We start from the raw sequence: 20,727 nt of genomic DNA on the forward strand, positions 1-20,727 counted from the left end.
AACCGTAACACCATTATGCCCATCCCAAAACAGTTGCCTCTCTCTCTATTGACACCCTGTTCTGTCTGTGCGTAACATTAACGTCATACATAGTAACAGCCCTGCTATCCACTATGCCCTCCATTTACTCCCGAGCAATCAGTGAATTTCCACCCCTCCACTCGTCCACTCTGCCTTCCGGCAATGGCCCTCTGTCCCCATTTCTGTCTTGGCCATCCAGGCGGACAGTTCTGTGAAGCCAATATCAGCTGTGCCTGAAAACTGCACTTCCTCCCAGTAAAGTGTGACAAGTGGGCAACTGAGCGAACAACCTGTACAATGAAGTGCTCCTATGTGTTACCTTATGTTAACAATTCATTTGATCCCGTTTGTCTTTTAGTGTGCCACATACAGAGAGCCGCACTGGGAGCTACTGATGTAAGATGTCAGTGCATCGATGCTGTTTGACTCTTCTGCTGCAGTGGCCCATATTTTTACATAATCGACACAACAGTTTAGACATAAAGTGTTCGAGGTGCCTAAGAAAGTCAGAGTACGTAGCTTGTGTTGACTGTAAATTCAACACTCTGGTGGACTTCAGTCGATCCCAGCACTCAGCCATAATTTGTTCATGTTTAGTCAATAACTGAGTTATTTTACAGGCAATGTTTGTGTAAACAAACCTTCTTCGCTCGCTGGGAAATCTTTGGTGCGTGACACAAAAGCTTTTCAACCAGATACTCTTTGTTCTGCAAGAGAAAAATGAAAACAGGGATGAAAAATACCATTTATAAACACAAAACATTAATAGATTAATTTTATCAAAACTTGATGACGGTAAAAAAAAATGTAATCTACTGTGTTTTAAAGTGGTGGCACACTGAAATCAACTGAGTCAGTCAAAATGCAAAAGGCGTCTAAAAATTCTTGAAGGCTATGTTTTAAAATAATGACAGTTAGACCAGTGACTAAAGCAGTTTGATCCAGCTAAATCCTATTCATGAAATTAACATTACACAAACTGTGCCAACAGATGATTAAAATAATTACTCTATTTTGCATTTCAGATACTCAGCTATTGAAAACCATTTCCTTTCTCTAAACCAGAACATCAGGACACCCTTGTTAATCATCATTATGTTCAATTATTTATATAAACAAAGAGATGGATAAAGAATTAAATTAGGAGTAATGTATAAGTTCTCTTTTTTCTGTGGTCATAATTTCTGCAAAAAATCCTTGTTGACTTTTCTGTATGTTGCTTGATGTATCAAATGACATATAACCATCATAAACCAATAAAAAAAAAAACTCAAAATACAGGGCTGAATCATTACCGAAGTAAGCACAATGCCATAAGTAAAACGCTTATAATGAAACCAAAGAAAGTTGGCAAGAGAAATATTTGAAATGAAAAAAATACCTTGGCCTTTTGGAACAATTTACACTTCAAAAGCTCTGCAGCTGTAGGCCTAGAGATAAAGAAAAGCACACTGCTGAAAATGAACCCAAACACAGCACTTTCTGAATGGTAATCAGCCGTTTTTTTATTGATCCCATATTGCATCAGCTCTCCTCTCTGAAATATTTGGTTGATAAATGAAATGTGGTGCTAACCTCTTGGCAGGATCCTTCTGAAGGCACATAGTTATTAGCTTCCTAAATGATTTGCCGTATTTTTTTAGCACTTCCTTGTCTTCAACACCCGTCTCTAGAGTGGGTGGATCATTCTGTAGGGTAAGCATTAAAACCTAAAAAGACAAGAAAAAAATGCTTGAAACCGCCTTCAAGCATCAGCAGCAACACAAAAATTGCAGAAGAGGAAAACAAACTCGAAGCAAAAAACTCTTTGTAGAAAGAATGTTGTGGTGAGTAAAAGCAACAGGTTCTTTAAAATAAAAGGTTGCCTCTTTATTAGTCATTTGGCTTCCCCAATTACAGCAAAAGCAGCAAGTCAGAATGTGCTTGTTCTCACTAATGATGAAACTTTACAGAAATAAGTTGGTCGAGAGGAAAGTTTAGTAAGCCCAGAGTCTATAAGCACTGCTGATGAAAGCTACAAAAATAGCTGTAAATAGGACACCATACTGACTAAAAAACAGCCAATAATTATATCCAAAAACTCACCTTCATGGGAGGGTAGCGGTGATAGGGTGCAGAGCCTGTTGCTAATTCTATGGCTGTAATTCCAAAACTCCATATATCTGCTTTGAAATCATAGCCTCGAACCTGTAGAAATACAATAAGAATAATCTCAAATCTCTGGGATTCCATGGCTGTTAATGTTAATGTTCTGGTTTAAAGGGACACTTCACCCCAAAATCAAAAATACATATGTTTTCCTCTTACGTGTTGTGCTATTCGATAATATAGATTGGTTTGGTTTGAGTTGCAGGGTGTTGGAGATATCAGCTGTAGAGATGTCTGCCCTTTCTCCAATATAATGAAACTAGATGGTACTTGGCTCGTGGTGTTCAAAGTGCCAAAAAAATACATTTGAAAACCTCAACAACACAAACACACACACACTCAACACAAATGTAAACGTGGTGTCCTCCTTGGCAGAGCTGTAGCTAGCTCAGTGGTGCTAGGTGAGCTAACAGTAGATGCTTGCTTTCCTCTGCGCTATGATACTGTTGGTGGATGTAGGTTGGCAGAAAGAAAATGATTCCTAAATTAAACTGCTCACAACAAGGTGTTGAGTATCCGTGTCATGATATTGAAAAATACATTGCTGTTGAGTTTTCGAATTTATTTTCATTTTTTTGGTGCACTCGAAGTGCCATCTAGTTCCATTATATTTGAGAGAAGGCATACATCTCTACAGCTAATATCTCCAACACTCACACTCACCCTATCTCACACCAAATAAATCTACATGATAAATAGCTCTACAGGTGAGAGGAAAAAATATGTATTTTTGATTTGGGGCTGAACTCTCCCTCTAAATTTCTGGGGCTTTATGTTAATGTCAGTAGCTAACATGTCAAAAATACATTAGCTGGTAGCATTAAATCAAGACATGGGTTAGTGCTAAGCACAGCAGAGGCAAGCTGAGACAAATATATTTTGAATGAGATATTATGAACTGCATGACATCAGCTGCAGCTGCCTTTTTGTATGGATAATGATAGACTTACCTGTTCCATCACCTCCGGCGCCATCCAGCATGGCGTGCCAACAAAGGTCTTTCGCACTTTGTTTCTTGTCATATCCCCCCCTGTGGCTAGAAATGCACTTACTCCAAAATCTGAAAATATAGATAAAACAATTAATGTCTGGTTTATGCCACAGTATGTTGAACGGGTATTTCGAACACAAATTACTATAGATATGTTCATGTTAATATATGTTCATTTAAAAATTCTGTGTTAAACCACTTTTATGAAAGGTAAAGAACTGCACGGTGGATAATCGATATTAAGGATAAAGTGAGGTTTTGTTATAAATCAGACATAATTTAATTATGTTTTTCACCATCATGATAGAGGTATCACCTTGTACAGAACTGCAGCTGTAAAATTATCTTTTTTTTTTTTTACAGTTTCTTATCACAGTTTGATCAATTATTTTGTTAGGCAAGTTCAGTTTATTCTCAATGTGTGCTCCTTCGTCATGAAATTATACAATCTGTGAATTAAGTTCCATTGTTCAGGTATTCATGCTTTTTGTTTTGTTACACTAAAGAAAAGTCAGAGTCTAACAGAGTAAGGTACAGTAGTGTCATGCACACCTGCAATCTGAACAGATCCATCTTCTCCCAGTAGTATGTTCCCAGCTTTCACATCCCTGAGGTCAACAAAACACAAACACAGTCAAACAACAAAGTCATGGGGATCGGCATTGATTCTTCCATTCGTGTAAACAAGTCCCACAGCCCACCACCATCTGGAACTCTGCCCAAGGGGCTGATCGAGGTTTCATCCTGCCGCTCGATGACTTTGAAATGCAGGGAGTTTAGAGAATACAACTGTCCTGTTTTTTAAAACTATAATTATCTGATTGAATTTCATTTCCTTATAACTTTAGTTATTTGTTTTACTCTATATATATTACATATAAGTTTTTTTATGTTATGTAAGTTATGGACTTGGACATACATTTTAACAACAACATAAAGACAATTACAAAATTAGCCAACTACCACTTTAAAAAACATCAGTCAGCCACTGCTTATCCAGATACTGCTGCCAGAGAAACACCAAGAAAGTGGGGTAGATTACACTGGTCCTTGCACTGCTTCTGGCTTCTTGTGAGTCAAAAAATAGATTTCAAATTCCTACTACTTGTCTATGAAGCACTGAATACATCTCTGAACTGTTCGTATGCTACGAAACATTCAGACCCCTGGGTTACCTAGAAGAGTTTTACCTGGCATTCCTAGGAACAAAATCGAGTAAGGTGAAGTAGCATTTAGTTTCTGTGCTCACTACCTGTAAACCTCCTGAGGTCTGCTAAAACTGTCAGCTCAGTTAAATTAAAAAACTAAAATAAAAACAACAAACATCAGAAAAAAAATCAAGTCAAAATGTTTTACCGGTGAATCTGTCCATTTCTGTGCAGATAGTCGAGACCCTCGAGGACTTCTTTTAATATAGTAGCAATAATAGGCTCGTCTAGCGCTCGATTTCTGTCGTCTTCTTTGTTTGTGTGCTTAATTATATCCAGCATAGAGCCTAAAACAACACCACAGAAAAGCAGAAACATTCAGATAATATTTTACATATTAATGAAAAACACAAATCAGCTGCAGTGTTACCCCGAGTCATTACATGATCAATATCCAGGCGCAAATTACTTCAGTGTCTTTTAATTGCTTGTTGTCCTTTAAAGAGTAAAATGTAATAGGCAGTACATTACAGTGAGTAACATCACAGCTGTAATTCCTTCAGAAATGAGCGCCGTAAGCTGTTCACAATAGCATCCAACCAACAGTCTGCTACTGTTTCCTTATGACTGTAATAAAGCCAGCCTAAATATTGTGCTGAAAGAATACATTTTAAGGATTTCAAAACTAATGTTTTTTTAGGACAACAATGGAAATAGTGACTGGAATGCTGATTAGATAGCTCTTTTTGTTATTGTCCTGATGCATTTTGCCAATTCTTTTGATTATATCTTATTTCTTGCCAGCTGTCCCTTTTACTAACTAAATATAAATACATAATGAAGAGACAGTTCTCACCTGTGGTGCTATTTATCAATCTAGATGTTTTGGTCTGAGTTGCACAGTGTTGGAGATATCAACAATAAAGATGTCTGCCTTTTCTTCAATGTAATGGAACTAGATGGCACATGGCTTGTGGTGCTCAAAGCAACAAAAAATACATATAATAAACACAACAGCAATGTGTCTTTGCAGAAATCAAGACCAGTTACTCAAGATAATCCACAGACCTTGTTGTGAACAGTTTCATGTAGATGCACACTTCCTTCTGCGCAGTATTAGGATTTGCAGGTGTAGGTTGGTGGAAAGAAAATAATCCTACATTAAAGCTGCTCACAAAAAGGTCTGTGGATTATCTTGAGTAAACGGGTCATAACTTCTGTTGAGTTTTTTAAATGTTTGTTTTTTTTAGCACTACAGGTATGAGTAAAAAATGTGTATTTTTCATTTGGGGGTGTACTGTCCCTTTAAATACATGATGGTAATTATTGTAACCTATAGGCAATTTTTATACTCTGTTCTACTGCAATGTTATTTACTTGTGACAAATACAGTGTAAGGCATAACCCAGGCAGCTGTTACAAGGTTATCAGTGGATCAAAGCATAAACATGGAGCACCATCACTATGACTGACTGGGTTATGAAGTTAGATGTAGGATCTGGTTCCATGTGGCTCATCAGCTGAAACTTACCTCCACTCAGAAGCTTCATGACTAACCAAAGTTCATCCTTCACTACAAAGGAGGTGTAGTAGGTGACAACATTGGGATGGTTGCACTGGCTCATTGCTTGGATTTCTTTCTATTGTGAGAGAGAAACAGTAGACAGAATGTAATGTCATATTTTATTACAGGGCTTTGTTGAATACTCATCTCTAATCGGTTACAATTACAGCATTCTACTGCTCCTTCTTTCTGAAGAGCAGACCACTGCTACGTGTCTGATCATAGACTTTTAGCCAAAGCAATAAAATAATTCTTGAATTAATGCTTTGTGTATTATTTATCTATTCAGTAAATACCCATGTAATAAGCAGGATAATGGACAGTGACTGGGTCAATTTCAGCATGATTCAAAACCCCTCCACTTCACATCAGGGTCCTGCATCACCCTGTCAGGATTTGTTTCTGAATAATGATCCACTTGCTGTACATTATTTTTATTAATTTGATTTTGCTTTATTGTTAGAAAAAGTGAATGCAGTGCAACATATTCATTCTTATCATTATAACCCCTTGCATGTTAAACTGGAATGATTTTAGTGAACTTTTCTTTTAATGACAACTTGTATTTTCATTATAATAATCTGTAATAAGCCATAATAACCGGAATTAATGTACATCTCAGTGTATATGAACTTACAGCAAATATTACAACCTCTCCGGTATATTAATGAATATCGTTATTCAGGCTTGCATAGAACAATAATAATATGGATCAGAGGAACAGTAGTAGCACAGCATTAGATAGTGGCACAAAAACCCTCTGTGCACACACACTTAGAAAATAAGCCCGTATTTATTGTACTCACCAAAAGCTCATCCATGCTGGTCTGGCATTTTTCCAGGTTTATTCTCTTTATGGCAACGCGCTCCTGTCTGGGGGTACAGAGGGCTGCCTGCACCACAGCTGTGGCCCCGCTGCCTGGAATCACAACAGAGCGATGACAAAGTGCACAGGAGCAAAGAGCGACTCACAGCACACACAGCAGGAAGACAACTCTGAAATTCAGCATCACTCTTATGTTTATTTTCTGTCCTTATCTTCTTCAGGTTTCATGTTTATGTTATGGTAGTCATCTTTCATGCGTGCTGGCTGACAATGACATAAGCTCACTTTGAGTACCGCACTTTTTTTCAAACATAATGGATTGTTTACTCGGTTCATTACAAATCAGGCCACACTGGAATAGTGAAGTTGTTCACACCGTGGAGCTGTGACACACAGCATATTGCTTTCCAACTGTTAGTGGCAGATAAGGAGAAGGAGAGAACACATGAGATCTTGCTGCTTACCAGTTGATTATGACAACAGAGGGGGGGGGTCTCACTCACTCATCACAGTCAGCAGCAAACAGCTGTGGTGTTACTTCTTATCAGTGAAGATATGAGTTGTCACCTCATCTACACACTGCATGCAAGAGCCAAAAATATACAGGCGACTTCCTTAAGCGTGTTTTGAGTACATTTAAATGTTTAGTTGACTTAGTAATTAATACTTTGAAAATTTTAGAATTTTTTAGAATTCCTGAGAGGAAAAGGAATCTGTTTTGGGTGCTTAAAGGTTGGCCACATGAGCAAGGAATGCAGAAATTGTTTGACCTGTGATGAATGTAGTCTAAAACACTCAAATATTCTGCATCTCCCCAACAAAGACAAAATAAGTAAAATGCAGGAAACACCAGTCAGCAGTGCCCTTATGTCTCTACAGGCATGTGGCTGTACTGGGGCTGGGGACCATGACTGTACCCTTTCCATCATGCCAGTGCAGGTGAAATCTAAGAAAGGAGATAAGGTGCTGCAGATCTATGCTTTCTTAGACCCTGGAAGTACAGTAACCTTTTGTACCAACAGTTTCATGAAGAAGCTGAATCTACAGGGCACAAAAACCAACATCCTGCTGCGCACAATGAGCCATAACAGGGTTGTCGAAAGCCACATCCTTACAGGACAGGAAGTGTCTAAATTGGACAGTAACCAATTTGTGGACCTACCAGAGACTTTTACACAGGAAAGAAACCCTGTCTCAAAGAACAATATCCAGACTCAGTGAGAGGTGGACAAATGGAAATTTCTGAAAGATATCAGGTCCCAGAATTGGACACTGATGTTGAATTCTTGATTGGGACCGATGCACAAAAACGAATGAAACCTTGGGAAATAATCAACAGCAAAGGCGATGGACCTTATGCTTTGAGGGGCAGAGGTGCTTGTCAGAGGAGCTGCTCTACCATATATGCCAACAGGGTATCCATCATCTAGCTGGAGGAGCTGTTGATTTCTCAGTATAACAAAGATTTCAATGAGAAGTCACTGGATGAGGAGCAGGAGATGTCAAGGGAGGACCTGAGATTCATGGAGATCTTGGAGAATTCAACTTGCATGCAGGAAAGTCATTACTGCATGGACTTACCCTTTAAAGTGGATGACATCACCGTGCCAAGCAATTGGTGCATTCTTGAACAGCACCTTCAAAGTCTCAAAAGAAAGTTTAAAAGGGAGAAGACCTATAAGGAGGAATATACAGCATTTCTCACTGAGATGATTGACAGTGGATATGCAGAAGTGGTGCCTCAAGATAAGCTGGACTGCAAAGATGGCAGTGTTTGGTATCTCCCTCATCGCGGTGTGTACCACCCAAAGAAGAAAACCCTGAGAGTGTTTTTTAACTGTGGAACAGGGTTTGAAGTAACCTTCTTTAATTGCCAACGTCTGCAACGTCCTGACCTGAACAAATTCTCTCTTTGGTGTCTTAACAAGATTCAGACAGGAGAACGTTGCTCTGATGACCGATGTCCAGGCATGTTCCACCAAGGTGACAGAAAAGCATGTGGATTTTCTTCACTTCCTGTGGTGGCCCAGAGGAAACATTTCAAAGAGTCCAATAGAACATAGAATGAAGGTACACATTTTTGGAGCAGTCTTGTCACCATGCTGTCCCAATTATGCATTGAGAAGGACTGTGCTGGATAATAAGGATGACTTCAGAGTGGAAGTTACTGATACTGTCCACAACAACTTTTATGTGGATGACTGTCTAAAATCTTGCCTACAAAGGAAGAAGCAATGGAAATGGTAGTGGACCTTACTGACATATGCTCAAAGGGAGGATTTCAGCTGGTGAAGTGGACAAGTAACAGTCGGGCTACATTGTCGTCAATTCCTGAGGAAAAACGATCCAAAATAACCAGGCAACAGCACCTGGATCTAGACAACCTACCTGTGGAGATGGCACTTGGACTGAATTGGTGCACTGAAAGTGACACTTTCACATTAAAGCCTGCAATCCAAAAAAGACCACACACCAGACTTGGCATTCTTTCAATTTTCAGTTCAATCTATGACCCATTAGGGTTCTTGTCAACTTTCACCTTGGAACCAAAACTGCTGTTGCAAGAAATCAGCTGAGAAAAATAAAAGCTGTTCCCCCGAAATTCTCACCATACTGGACAGAATGGCCTCTGGACCTGGAGAAGGTGGCAGCACTTAGGGTGAACTGCTGCATCAAACGAAAGGACTTTGGAGGACCCATAAATGCACAGCTGCATCACTTTGCAAATGCCAGCGATCGTTGTTATGGCGCCGAATCCCGCCTGAGATTGGAGAACCAGAGTAAGAAGGTTCATCTCGCATGTTGGTTGTGCAAATCAAGAGTCACCCCATTAAAGCAGACAAGAATTTGTTTTCGAACTTGCTGCTATGTCGACTGCATTATCCCTGTCAAAAAACAAATAAATAAAATAAATAAATTCCTCGCCTTGAACTTACCGCTACTGTGCTGGCTGCTAAAGTTGATAAAATGCTGAGGAAGGAACTGTCACTTCAGTTAGAGAAGTTGTGCTTCTGGACTGACAGTCAAACTGTGCTGAAGTACATCAATAAGGATACAAAACGATTTCACACCTTTGTGGCAAATAGAGTGGCTTCAAATGGGGAAGCAACAAATGTTGTTCAGTGGAGGTACGTCAGCTCAAAGAACAATCCTGCTGACGAAACATCGAGGTAAGAGGTGGACTGAGGGCCCACACTTTCTTCAAGGGCAAGAGGTTGATTGGCCAAGACCCTTTGATCCACAAACCATTTCATCAGAAGATCCAAAAGATCAAAAGGGACCAAATGGTCAATGTCATTGTTACAGATTCTGAAGGTGCAACCAACAAGCTCTTGAACTACTTCTCTGAGTGGACTAAACTCAAGACCTTGGCTACTGATTCACTGAAATAGAGCATTCTGTGACTAATGATGGGACACATAACTCAGAAAAAAAAGTTGAATTAAAAGAGGGAAATTCAAAAGAAAATCCTACAGTACATATATAGCTATTTCATAGCAGTGTTCCAATTAGTAGTGTCAGAAAACACATAACCACAGGTTTAATCATTGCAGGAGCCATTAGTTATGTCTGTTTATTATTCTGTTTATATTTTCTGTGTAAATAAGATTCACCATGGGTGGCAGTGCAAGTTATCATGGGCACAGGTGTCACAGGCGGCGTAATCATGCATGGGTGACGAGGAGATCGCACTGTTTTTACTGCTCGCTCGCCCATTTCGCTCACATCATCATAAAGATAGTCATCACGTCACCACCGCAAGTTTTGATGGCAATGAAAGCTGTTTGTTTGTAAATGTGCATCACTGATTAAACAGGAACCTCACCCAACTGTGAATTCTGCCTGGGCATCTCATTGAAGCACATCATGAACAGGTCTCCACCCGCACCCAGCTGAACGGCTAAAAAGTAGGTCAAGATAGTCCCTATAATCATATTAACATGCATAAAAAACACACTGTGAAGTACTTTTCTTCTAGGTATGTATATTATCGAAGCTTAACCAGTGATTAAGTATTTTTAAAGCCATTGCTTTTGACCCATTGTGACAGTAAGTGCTAAAACAATTATTCATTTCCTTAATTGAAGAAAACTAATTCCAAATTATTGTAGTCATGGGTTAAGTTAATAAGGAAAAAAATATTGTTTTAAACTATTGTTCAGATATAACGAGCCATGTTTTCAGAAATCACTCTGAATTTTAAGACATCACTTGTGTTACAGTGATGGACAATGATGAAAATGTGATAAACAGCAGTCAATCACAAAAATAACAGTTAGAGCTTTACTAAGAGTTTTATTTCGGTAATTTTAAGTTTTAGTTAAGTTAAAATTAACCATTCTACAAGGCCAACTATTACTGATTTGATAATTATTACTATTATGACTATCATAAATACAATTATTATCTGCTTTATTATAAAGTACGTGTTACATTTGAAAAATTGCCCTCTTGAGATGGCAGGCCATATCATTCTGTTTACGTGCCATCAGAGATAACACAAGTGAAATAACACATTGTGGGTTTTACACAGCCACAGCATCTGTGATTTTAGTAATGACTAATAAACTGGACACGTGCCATAAACTGGCACTGCTGGAGTGGGTCTCTATTATCCGAGCGCACTTAGGGAAAGAGACATTTCCAACCTCGCGCAGTATCCTGCATTTCAACTCATTCGGCTTCATCAGGGTCACAAACACAGCTGTAAAGCGGTAGTCTCAAAACGTGCCTGTAACATCCGCATTGCAAAGCATTGCAGGAGGCTACTGAATATGAAAAAGCCGGTAGGCCCCTCATCGTCATTCACAGCTGATAACCGGCCGCGGCATGCCTTTCCATGATAGTATTTAGCGTTCATCACATCCCCGGGTACTAACCGATGACTTCCTGCAGCTCGTACGACTCCCTGGTAATTGGCCAGCTGGTTGTCAGCGCCGGTTGCGGGTGGAGGACAGGAGCCGGAGATTCGCCTTGATCCGCCATGATGATGATGATGATTCTGCGCTAGTTAGCAGCCTCTCTCGCAGACAGGCAGACACCGAGACAGACAGAGAGAGAGAGAGAGAGAGAGAGAGAGAGATAGAGAGAAGAGAGGGAGAGAGAGAGAAAGAGAGAGAGTCAAATTTGACCTCACCTCCTTGATACAAATGTCAGCTGGCGGCTGCAGCAGAGCAACTACCGCCAGCGATGAGACACAACCCGGAAAATAACGGACCGCACACATGCGCGCACACAAACACACACGCGCTTACTTTTCAATGACATCCCAGTTCACTACACAGTGGTTCAATGCACACAGGAAGACATTGATTAAAATCACTATGAATCATTTTGGGAGACTATCAGGCGGTTCAAAAGGCTGCAATGCAGATCTTTAATTAATTGTGTACTTTCATGTATTAAGTAACAAATACTGTCAGCGTGGATGTGTTATTGTCAGGTAAAACGACTTGGCGGGTGCTTTGTGTGAGACAGTAACACGTATGAGTGACGACTTTTTTTTTTTTGTCACATGTACTCAAATAATGCAAATTAACACTGTCCAGTAGATGGAGCCACCACATCTTGATATAGTCAAGTGTATGATGACTGAGGAACAGAGTACTCGCCATAAGAATTCATAATTGGAGCTGAAGCTACTGATCGATTAATCAATTTACCAACAGACTTAAGATAACTCGGCAATAATTTCATCAATTAATAAACAATTTTCAAGCCCAATTGCCAAACATTCTCCAGTAAATTCAATATCTGTGTGTTTTGGACGGTTAGTAGGGGAGAAAAAAATGGAATAACCAGCAGGTTTACCTATATTGAAAATTATCATTACTTACCGCCCCGTGTGTGGTATTATATATAATTGCAGACACTCGATAGATAGATAGATAGATAGATAGATAGATAGATAGATAGATAGATGGAGTCTACAATTACACAACAGAATCGTAGATACTGTCTACCTGTTAGACAGTTTCTAGTACTGATTTCCATTTAATGATCTATTTATTTATTTATTTATTCATACATGTATCATGAACATACCATATCTGTGTAAGTGAAAGACACGTATTAGACATACAGTATTTATAAAAACATAAAAAAAATGTTTAGGCTATATATTCTTATGTTCTTTTGTACTGTGCTTATGGACCACAAAATGAAGGCTACAATAAGTTGCCATTTTTACACCAAGCTAAAACGAATCCAGCTTAATTCTATAACCATGTATAACTAACTTTCATAAAGGTTTGGCTTTAACTGTAAGGTGATTTTGAAGGCGGTTCATGTCTCTGTTAAACTGCCTTATTAATAGAGATGTTTTTAATATTTCACTGATATAAATTGTTGGATAAGATATTACACCTCTCAGAATAATGCAATACAGTTCAAGAGAACAACATAGGATAGATAGATAGATAGATAGATAGATAGATAGATAGATAGATAGATAGATAGATAGATAGATAATATTGCTGTACCAAATGCGAAAAAGAAATAACCCCATTAATACTTGGTCAAATTATTTATGAATTTCACATCCCTAAGGTCAACTGCATCAAGTCTGTCAGTAGGTGGCATGGTTTACCAACATGATGTAGCCTTGAAGTCCATCGCTTTAATGTTGCCATATTATTTGCGCTTAAATTTCAGTTTTGATGCAAATTTATTAACGATCGTTTTGAGTTTGGCAATAATAATACATTCGAGGTGACACCTCATCTTGCAAGCCGGGTATTGTGGGTCCCTTACTATAACATAACAGTACGAGATGTGTAAAAAAGATAGTGAAATTAAAACAAGAAAAACCTTCTGTGGTGATTCCAAAAGCACACCTAGCTAAACTGTTACTGTGGAGGTGCGACACAAAACGTGGTTTACCTTGCTTACGCTGTTGTGTAGCCGGTTTAACGTTCACCGACTATATTGCATGACATTTCAACGCACCAATCACTCGCTGAGGAGCTGATTGAGTCTACTTCCCTACACTGGCAGAGCTGAGGGGAAGCGGACGGACGGCGATCTCGCACGGATATCGCATCATCAGCCGAGTCTGCACGGTCAGATCGCCTGCAAGAGACCTCCGTGATCCAGCGGGCCATCGATTTCTTTTTCCACCCGGTCCCAGTGTCTGCTGCAGGGAGATGGCCGGTATTTTGGCGTGGTTTTGGAACGAGAGGTTCTGGCTCCCTCATAACGTAACCTGGGCTGACTTAAAAAATACAGATGAAGCAACGTTCCCGCAAGCCGAGGATCTCTATCTGGCGTGTCCTTTAGCATTCTGCATCTTTATGATACGGCTGGTTTTCGAAAGGTGGGTCTAAGCACACGCGATAATCCAGGTGGCTGTGTTTGTTGTGTGTCGATGAAATACTCCGGTGTATGATGCAGCACACCCCGCTGCCCATGTTCGTCAGTCTGTTATCTAAACAATGGCATCTTATCTGGTTAGCCCACAAATCATCACGGTTGATCATCCTTCTTTCTGCAGGCCTGCAGCATTACGCGCTGTCTGAATTTGATGCATCTGTCAGAGCACACGCGCGCGCGTGCACACACACACACACAGTGCAACCAAGTTGCCATACCTGCCCAAATCCAGCTACTGTCCTCCTCAGTTCAAACCTCAATTTCAACAAAGCATCGTGCTAGAGACAGTCTCCTTTTACCTGTCCAGCTGGTTTGTTTTGACTCTGCTGCTCCAGTTATGATATGGTGCGTGTTGCATCATCTTATCTCTGGCTATTATTGAACAATCATCAATATACAGTAAAGCACAGAGCCATGATGACCACAGCAATACTTGTCTTGCATATGTGGGTCAGAAGTCTCTTTAGGGAGCACGAGTGAGGCCTTAAATTTCCCCACTAAACCCTTCACTCATGCTCAGTATTTATTCCTGAAAATATGGTGATCAAGTTCAGATCATCCAGAAAAAAAAGACCTAATGTATGCCTATAAGATTTTAAATCTATATACTAAATACTGCATGAATTTATTCATTGTAAATTGTTTATTTACATCTACCTGTTACCTTTTATTAGCCTATCCCAGCATTACTGCTTGCCAAAAAACTGTTTTAGCAAATGAAATCTGAAATTTGCAGACTGCACATGATATGTAAAGTGGCTCATAATGCCAATAATTTGTGTCAAAAGACTAAGAAGATCTATCTAAACTATTGTATCATCCCCAGTTCTTCTTTTACTCTACCTGGAAATGTCAACCTTTTAAACAAAACTGGTCTTCCTCAAGATGATCTGTGGAAGACCACATTTTCAAAACATTTTCATGTCCTGGTAGAGTAAAAGATTTGGGAACGAGCAGATGTACACATCAAGGTGCAGATAAGTGTTACCCTGCACCTTCAATGAATTATGGATATGCATGTCCTTCCTGGTGATTGCATGCCTCATCTCAGTGTTGATTTATAAGGGCGTCGTGATATTTTAATTGCAGGTTTATTGCCAGACCATGTGCCATGGGCCTGAAGATCCAAGCCAACGGGCCACAAAAAGCACAACCCAATGCTATCCTGGAGAAGGTTTTCACTGCTATAACCAAGGTTGTGCATGTGTTCTTATCATTATTTTTTTAATGTTTTATCTCATGATATTTATACCAAATATGAAAACTACATCTAAGATGTGGAGTGTTTGTCTTGTCTTGCCAGCACCCAGATGAGAAGAGGTTGGAGGGCTTGTCCAAGCAGCTTGACTGGGATGTGCGGACCATCCAGCGCTGGTTCAGACAACGCCGAAACCAGGAGAAGCCCAGCACTCTCGCCCGATTCTGTGAAAGCATGTAAGGGAAATCACCTTTAACACCACAACATACAGTATACCTTAACATAGCTCCAAGACATTTTTCTCTGCATTTCATAACATCCAAGTTCCTGAAAATGAACTGGCACAGACTTTCAGTTTGCCTTCAGTAAAGTATATCATATCTGCTTTATTGTTTTGATGTGGATTATCACTCTGCACAGTTGTAAGTGGAGACTGGTTTAAATATGCTGCAAAGCTTTATCACTTACCAAAAACCCCTAACAGTGGTAAAAAACAGGCCTGATGTTCACAAGGATAAATAACTTTATCAAAGCAAGTTTCATGCTTCTGCAAGTTTATTTTTGTATTGTATGGAAATAAAGGGAAACTCTGCCACTGCTTAAAAGCATGCACTCACAAAACATGTTTTCCTTAATGTTGGCAGCAATGTAAAGGCAATTCTTCTGGCTTTGACATATTTTCATTCTGTATTAATGTCAGCTGATTATTGGAAATGTCAAAAAATAGTGTAAAAATGGGAGGAAATTACAATTAATTAAATCCCAAATTGACATCCCTATATTGCTTCTTTTGTCAGTAAAGTAGGATTTATTTATATAATGCTTTTTAAAAACATAGATCACAAATTGCTTTACAAGAGCAATATGCAACATACAAGAAAGAAAACGTATAAGATAAAGCGACAAAATCGCAATGCACAAGAATACACAAAATTTGAAGAATATACTGAGCTAGTGTATACATGTTAGCCAAATTCCTGTCTGAACAGGTGTGTCTTTAGCTGGCTTTTAAAAGAAACAACAGAGTCAGCAGGCCATAGGGGTGCAGGCAGAGCATTCCAAAATCTAGGTGCTACGGCCTGAAAAAGCTCAACCACCATCTTAAGGTGGATACAAGGGACAGACTGCACCCCACAGTCCAAAACCCAAAGATAATCAGTTTACAATGTTAAAAAAAGAGAAAAGCAGCAAGTCGTCATAGCTGAGAGACTGGAATTGGTGAATGTTTGGCATTTTTGCCTGAAAAAAGACTGACATGGTAAATCAATAATCAAAGTGGCTTATTAGTTTTCGGTCATTTGTCTGTCAGTCTACTAATGGTTTCATCTCTATAGACAAACAGGAGTATAAATGCTCGATTGGTCAAAAGTCAAATTTGTCCCAGCGCAAACAAACAAACCCACTCAGGCTGTAACAGAGAACTGGCTAATCTGCAGTAGAGCATTTGCCATCAGGGAGATTGTAGTTACTTAAGAGTGTGATGTTAAAGGCCAACAAGCGAGCGTGGCTGTCAGAGCAGAGTCATGTCTGACACAAGTGGAGCCAATCTGGCAGTTTGAGACACAGGGAGCCTCACATCCTCTGATCCGCCTGAGGCTGCTGTTCACTCAGGAGAACACTGCTGGCTGATAAAAAAAAAAAAAAATCTGGACTCCTATTACAACCTCACAGAGAAATCTGTGAACACCAACCTGCTTTCTTTTACACAAGAATAACCTGAGGTTGCCGTCCTCTGTGATATGCGTGAGCTTTCTGAACATGCTTAGCTGGCATTCAGTCTGTTTTGGGTTTTTTTGGAAATATGTTTATTGATTTTCAATGAGAAAAATGAAAGAAAATATATAGAAAATGGAGAGAAAGAAGAAGTAGAGGAAGAAAAGAAGAGGAGAAAAAAAAAGAGTAAAGAACATAGCACATACTTCAAAAGAACACAGCGATACTTCATGGTCATAAAATGAGTACTACAGATAGAATATAATAGCAGAAAAATAAATAAATAAAAGTAAAATAAATAGTAGACATACACTCAGTCTGTTTAAGCAACAACTGTACCGAAACTGTATCTGCATGCAGCATAATTGACTGCAGACATTATTGGGCTTTGCAACAGTTTGGACAGGTTGTCTGTCTCAGTTGCTTACAGTGCAATTCTCCAAACGGGGCCAGCATCAGTCCTTCCAACAGTGATTGTGCTCTAATTAGGCCCTCATGCACAGCTGTTGCAGACTGATAGCATTCTTTGTTTCTCAGTTGTCAGGACAGCTGATCTGTTGTCTATTCTTTTCATTATGCAAAAACAGAGTGTGTAGCAGACACATTTGGTCTGGAAATAATGAAGACTCTGCATAGAGTTTGTTTACCATCTATTGTTGCTACCTGTCTTTTTCCAAAATACACAGCAAAAAAACATCCTGACAAGTTCAAGTATTGATTTTTTTTTGCAGAAGCCCTACAGTAACCTCTTTTTTTTCAACAGAAACTGGTTTCATTCCAAAATCTTCTTAAAGCAGGTGCTTTGCACTTGTAGAAAGAAATAATTCTAGAAGCAAATGGAAAAATCACTGGATATAAGTAGTATTATTTCACCACAGTGGCAAAGCTATTTGTTTTTAATGTTTGTTTTAAAGCCTTAAAATGAGACTATATGCCAAATTAAGATGTGCTATTTTTTCAGTGTGGTTTTACCAGAGTTCCTTCTCTCGTCAGTTTTTCTTGGTAACAGCAGACTAAGAAATGAGCAGGCTTTGATGTCCTTGATGCCCCCTGTTGTCTGCGCTCATCTTCATCCATCCTCCCTCTTTGTTTTCACTGAGAACAAAGAAATTATCATTAGCAAAATACTACAATCACAGCTTTTTTTTAAAGACACAGATACAGGGCTTTTCTGTGACAAGATTTAAATATAGTTACTAATTATACCTTGTAATATCTACTATTGGCCTCAGCCAGTATTTATCATAAAATGTAATGGTTTTCACATGGTCACATGGTTTTTTTAATAAGGTAAAAATCATACTTCTTGCTGCAATATTATAACTTTAATAGAATTTAACAGGGTCCCTCCTCTGATGCTGCATCTAGTTTTCTTTATACATCTGCTTAAAGGTATTAAAATACATTTAATGTCACCTCCAAATCTAATTAATATATCACATTGTGGACGGACAGTCACTTCCTGTAGTCTTGTCATCACTGTGAGGTCGCCATGCAACCAAATTAGACTTCAGGAAGTCACTGCGCTTGACAAGAAATAGTCATGCACAAAACACCTCACATCCACATCTGATTGTTTTTACATTTCATTTCTAGTTTTCTTCTTGGTTTAAATGAGCAAAGTATGACATGTTAGTAAGTGAGCCTCAGAGGAGGTGGTAGGTGTATTTCACCACCGTTTGGCCAAGCCGGTCTGTCCAGTTTTAGTATTTGAACTAAGCTTTGCTACCCAGCTGCTGGCTATAGGTCTATATTTACTATACAGATACAGGAGTGGCATTGTTCTTCTCTTCTTAATCTCAGGAAGGAAATGACAAGGAGGATTTTCCAAAATTTGAAAGTATTCCTTTAAGGGTTTTGTTGTTGTTTTTGAGGTGGGTTGTCGCTGCAGTTTTGCCTCATCTCATAGTTTTATCACATTTATAACTAAAAAATAACACCTGCATTATCTTGACAGTTAAAGCCTCTCTTTATTTGTCATCCCCACTCTTTACTTTTGCAAATAACCACATTACTACTCTTTCTGAAATCGATATGTTGGTGTATGATTTTCATTCCTTTCAACCAACACACCAAAGGCAGCTCAGCAAAAACCAAGTCGACAACTAATAAGCATGTTTTTTTTTCATATGCTTCTAGCAGAGCTGAGACATGATCCATATACATGTGTTCTTTAAAGAGGACAGCCACACCCGTCCGCGTTTTCCTCAAATTAGTTGCTGTATTCCAGTACCACATTAAAATAACTGGCTATTGGCAAGCTTTCTCATTTGGCAAATTTGAAATCAAGCCTTGTAATCAAACCAAATTAGACAAATACACAAAGGTGGAAGGGACAGCTATAACTGCCTGAAGAGTAAAGGAGGTGTTACTGCTGTACTGCTGATTCAAAAGCACAGAGGGAATATATCGAGGCTTTTTTTTTTGCACAAATCAATTCTGATCAAAGCTTGAGCTTCATGACTAATTGTTATGTTGAACCACCCAAATGCAAACAGTTGCAGCCAGCTGGTGCTCAGACTACCCACCTGGAGAAGTGACAATGTGGAATTAAATGAGCCAGCATGACCTGCTTTTATTATTTTCTTGCAAAGCTAGGAGCTTCACTCAGAATGAAAACAGACTCATTACTGAGTTTTTGATCAAATCAAAGTTATCCCCCCTCCTCTACCATCTTTCCTTTCCTTGGGCGATGCTTTGTCCAAACAGGTATTTCAGATTTAATAGTGATCAGTGGATCTGTCCCAGTTTAAAATGCGCAGTCTTATCAGATATCATGAATGATTCATTAATTTATAATCAAGATATTTTCAAAGGATGGTGTTGTGAACCATGACACATTACATAAGCCTACTTTTGTGTCAAATTCCCCACAGTCTATATGTTTTTTTACAGGACAAGTTCATGATAACACATAAATGTTATTTGGCTGACCCCAGTAATACCTGGCACTAATTCATTTAAACGTGTAGTTGGCTAGTTTCTGCTACATCATGTGCACAGCAACTCTAGGATGATGAACTGCATAACATTATATTGCCCACAACCAAGCCTTTATCTGAAAAAGAAAATTAATGCACAATGATACAAAAAATACGTCTCTGACTAAGGGGGAAAAAAGTAATTGTGATTGTAAATACAGTATATAACAGTGATTCAAAAGCACTTGGAATAGACTGTTGCAAGCTTGATGAAGCAGTTGCCATGCAACAGTCTTTACTGTGTGCCAGGTAGACTTGTCCAGTTCATTTGGTTTTACATTACTGTTGATCAAGCACAAAAATCAGTTAATCACTGCTTCCTGCACCTTGTGTTAACATAATTAGAATTTCTCCGGCATTCACTGAAGAGTTAAAACTGACTTGAACAAACATCCACATAAAAAGGACTAGCTCTGTTGGATGTGCCTGCACTGCAAAGCTGATTTATCCTGTTCTCCTTTTGAGTGTTCATGTCATGTTGTGTTTGCAGGCTGTGGATGCCAAAATGTAAAATGTATTTGAGGTCAGATGGAACAACCACACGGCACAATTTTTAAAGTATGCAAAACCTCGTCTCACATGACACGTTATACAGCTTCTGTCACAGCCATCACTTGATGTTTTCTTCCATGTCACAGAAAACAAGCTCTGTTTTGTGTCTCTTCTTTATGTTTGACTTTGTGAAGCTATTGCACTGAATTCAGCAGTGTATAGTGATATATATATATATATATATATATATATATATATATATATATATATATAT

General features: G+C 38.9%; 2 protein-coding genes across 2 annotated transcripts in view; one reads left to right on the forward strand and one right to left on the reverse strand.

Moving 5' to 3' along the window:
* stk39 (serine threonine kinase 39) overlaps positions 1-11,769 on the reverse strand; it is a 32,767-nt gene extending 20,998 nt beyond the window's left edge. Inside the window, exons 1-10 of the mRNA XM_042494993.1 lie at positions 11,579-11,769; positions 6,679-6,791; positions 5,840-5,948; positions 4,517-4,655; positions 3,713-3,768; positions 3,120-3,229; positions 2,107-2,208; positions 1,597-1,730; positions 1,403-1,451; positions 663-728 (exon numbers count right to left, since the gene is read on the reverse strand). Of these exons, the coding sequence (XP_042350927.1) occupies positions 663-728; positions 1,403-1,451; positions 1,597-1,730; positions 2,107-2,208; positions 3,120-3,229; positions 3,713-3,768; positions 4,517-4,655; positions 5,840-5,948; positions 6,679-6,791; positions 11,579-11,684 (984 nt within the window). The 5' untranslated portion in view covers positions 11,685-11,769. The remainder of the gene's footprint in view (positions 1-662; positions 729-1,402; positions 1,452-1,596; positions 1,731-2,106; positions 2,209-3,119; positions 3,230-3,712; positions 3,769-4,516; positions 4,656-5,839; positions 5,949-6,678; positions 6,792-11,578) is intronic.
* Positions 11,770-13,602: 1,833 nt separating this feature from the next.
* cers6 (ceramide synthase 6) overlaps positions 13,603-20,727 on the forward strand; it is a 22,829-nt gene continuing 15,704 nt past the window's right edge. Inside the window, exons 1-3 of the mRNA XM_042495194.1 lie at positions 13,603-14,013; positions 15,159-15,264; positions 15,373-15,503. Of these exons, the coding sequence (XP_042351128.1) occupies positions 13,844-14,013; positions 15,159-15,264; positions 15,373-15,503 (407 nt within the window). The 5' untranslated portion in view covers positions 13,603-13,843. The remainder of the gene's footprint in view (positions 14,014-15,158; positions 15,265-15,372; positions 15,504-20,727) is intronic.

This window comes from Plectropomus leopardus, chromosome 10 (assembly GCF_008729295.1).
Source record: "Plectropomus leopardus isolate mb chromosome 10, YSFRI_Pleo_2.0, whole genome shotgun sequence".
Taxonomy (NCBI): Eukaryota; Metazoa; Chordata; class Actinopteri; order Perciformes; family Serranidae; genus Plectropomus; species Plectropomus leopardus.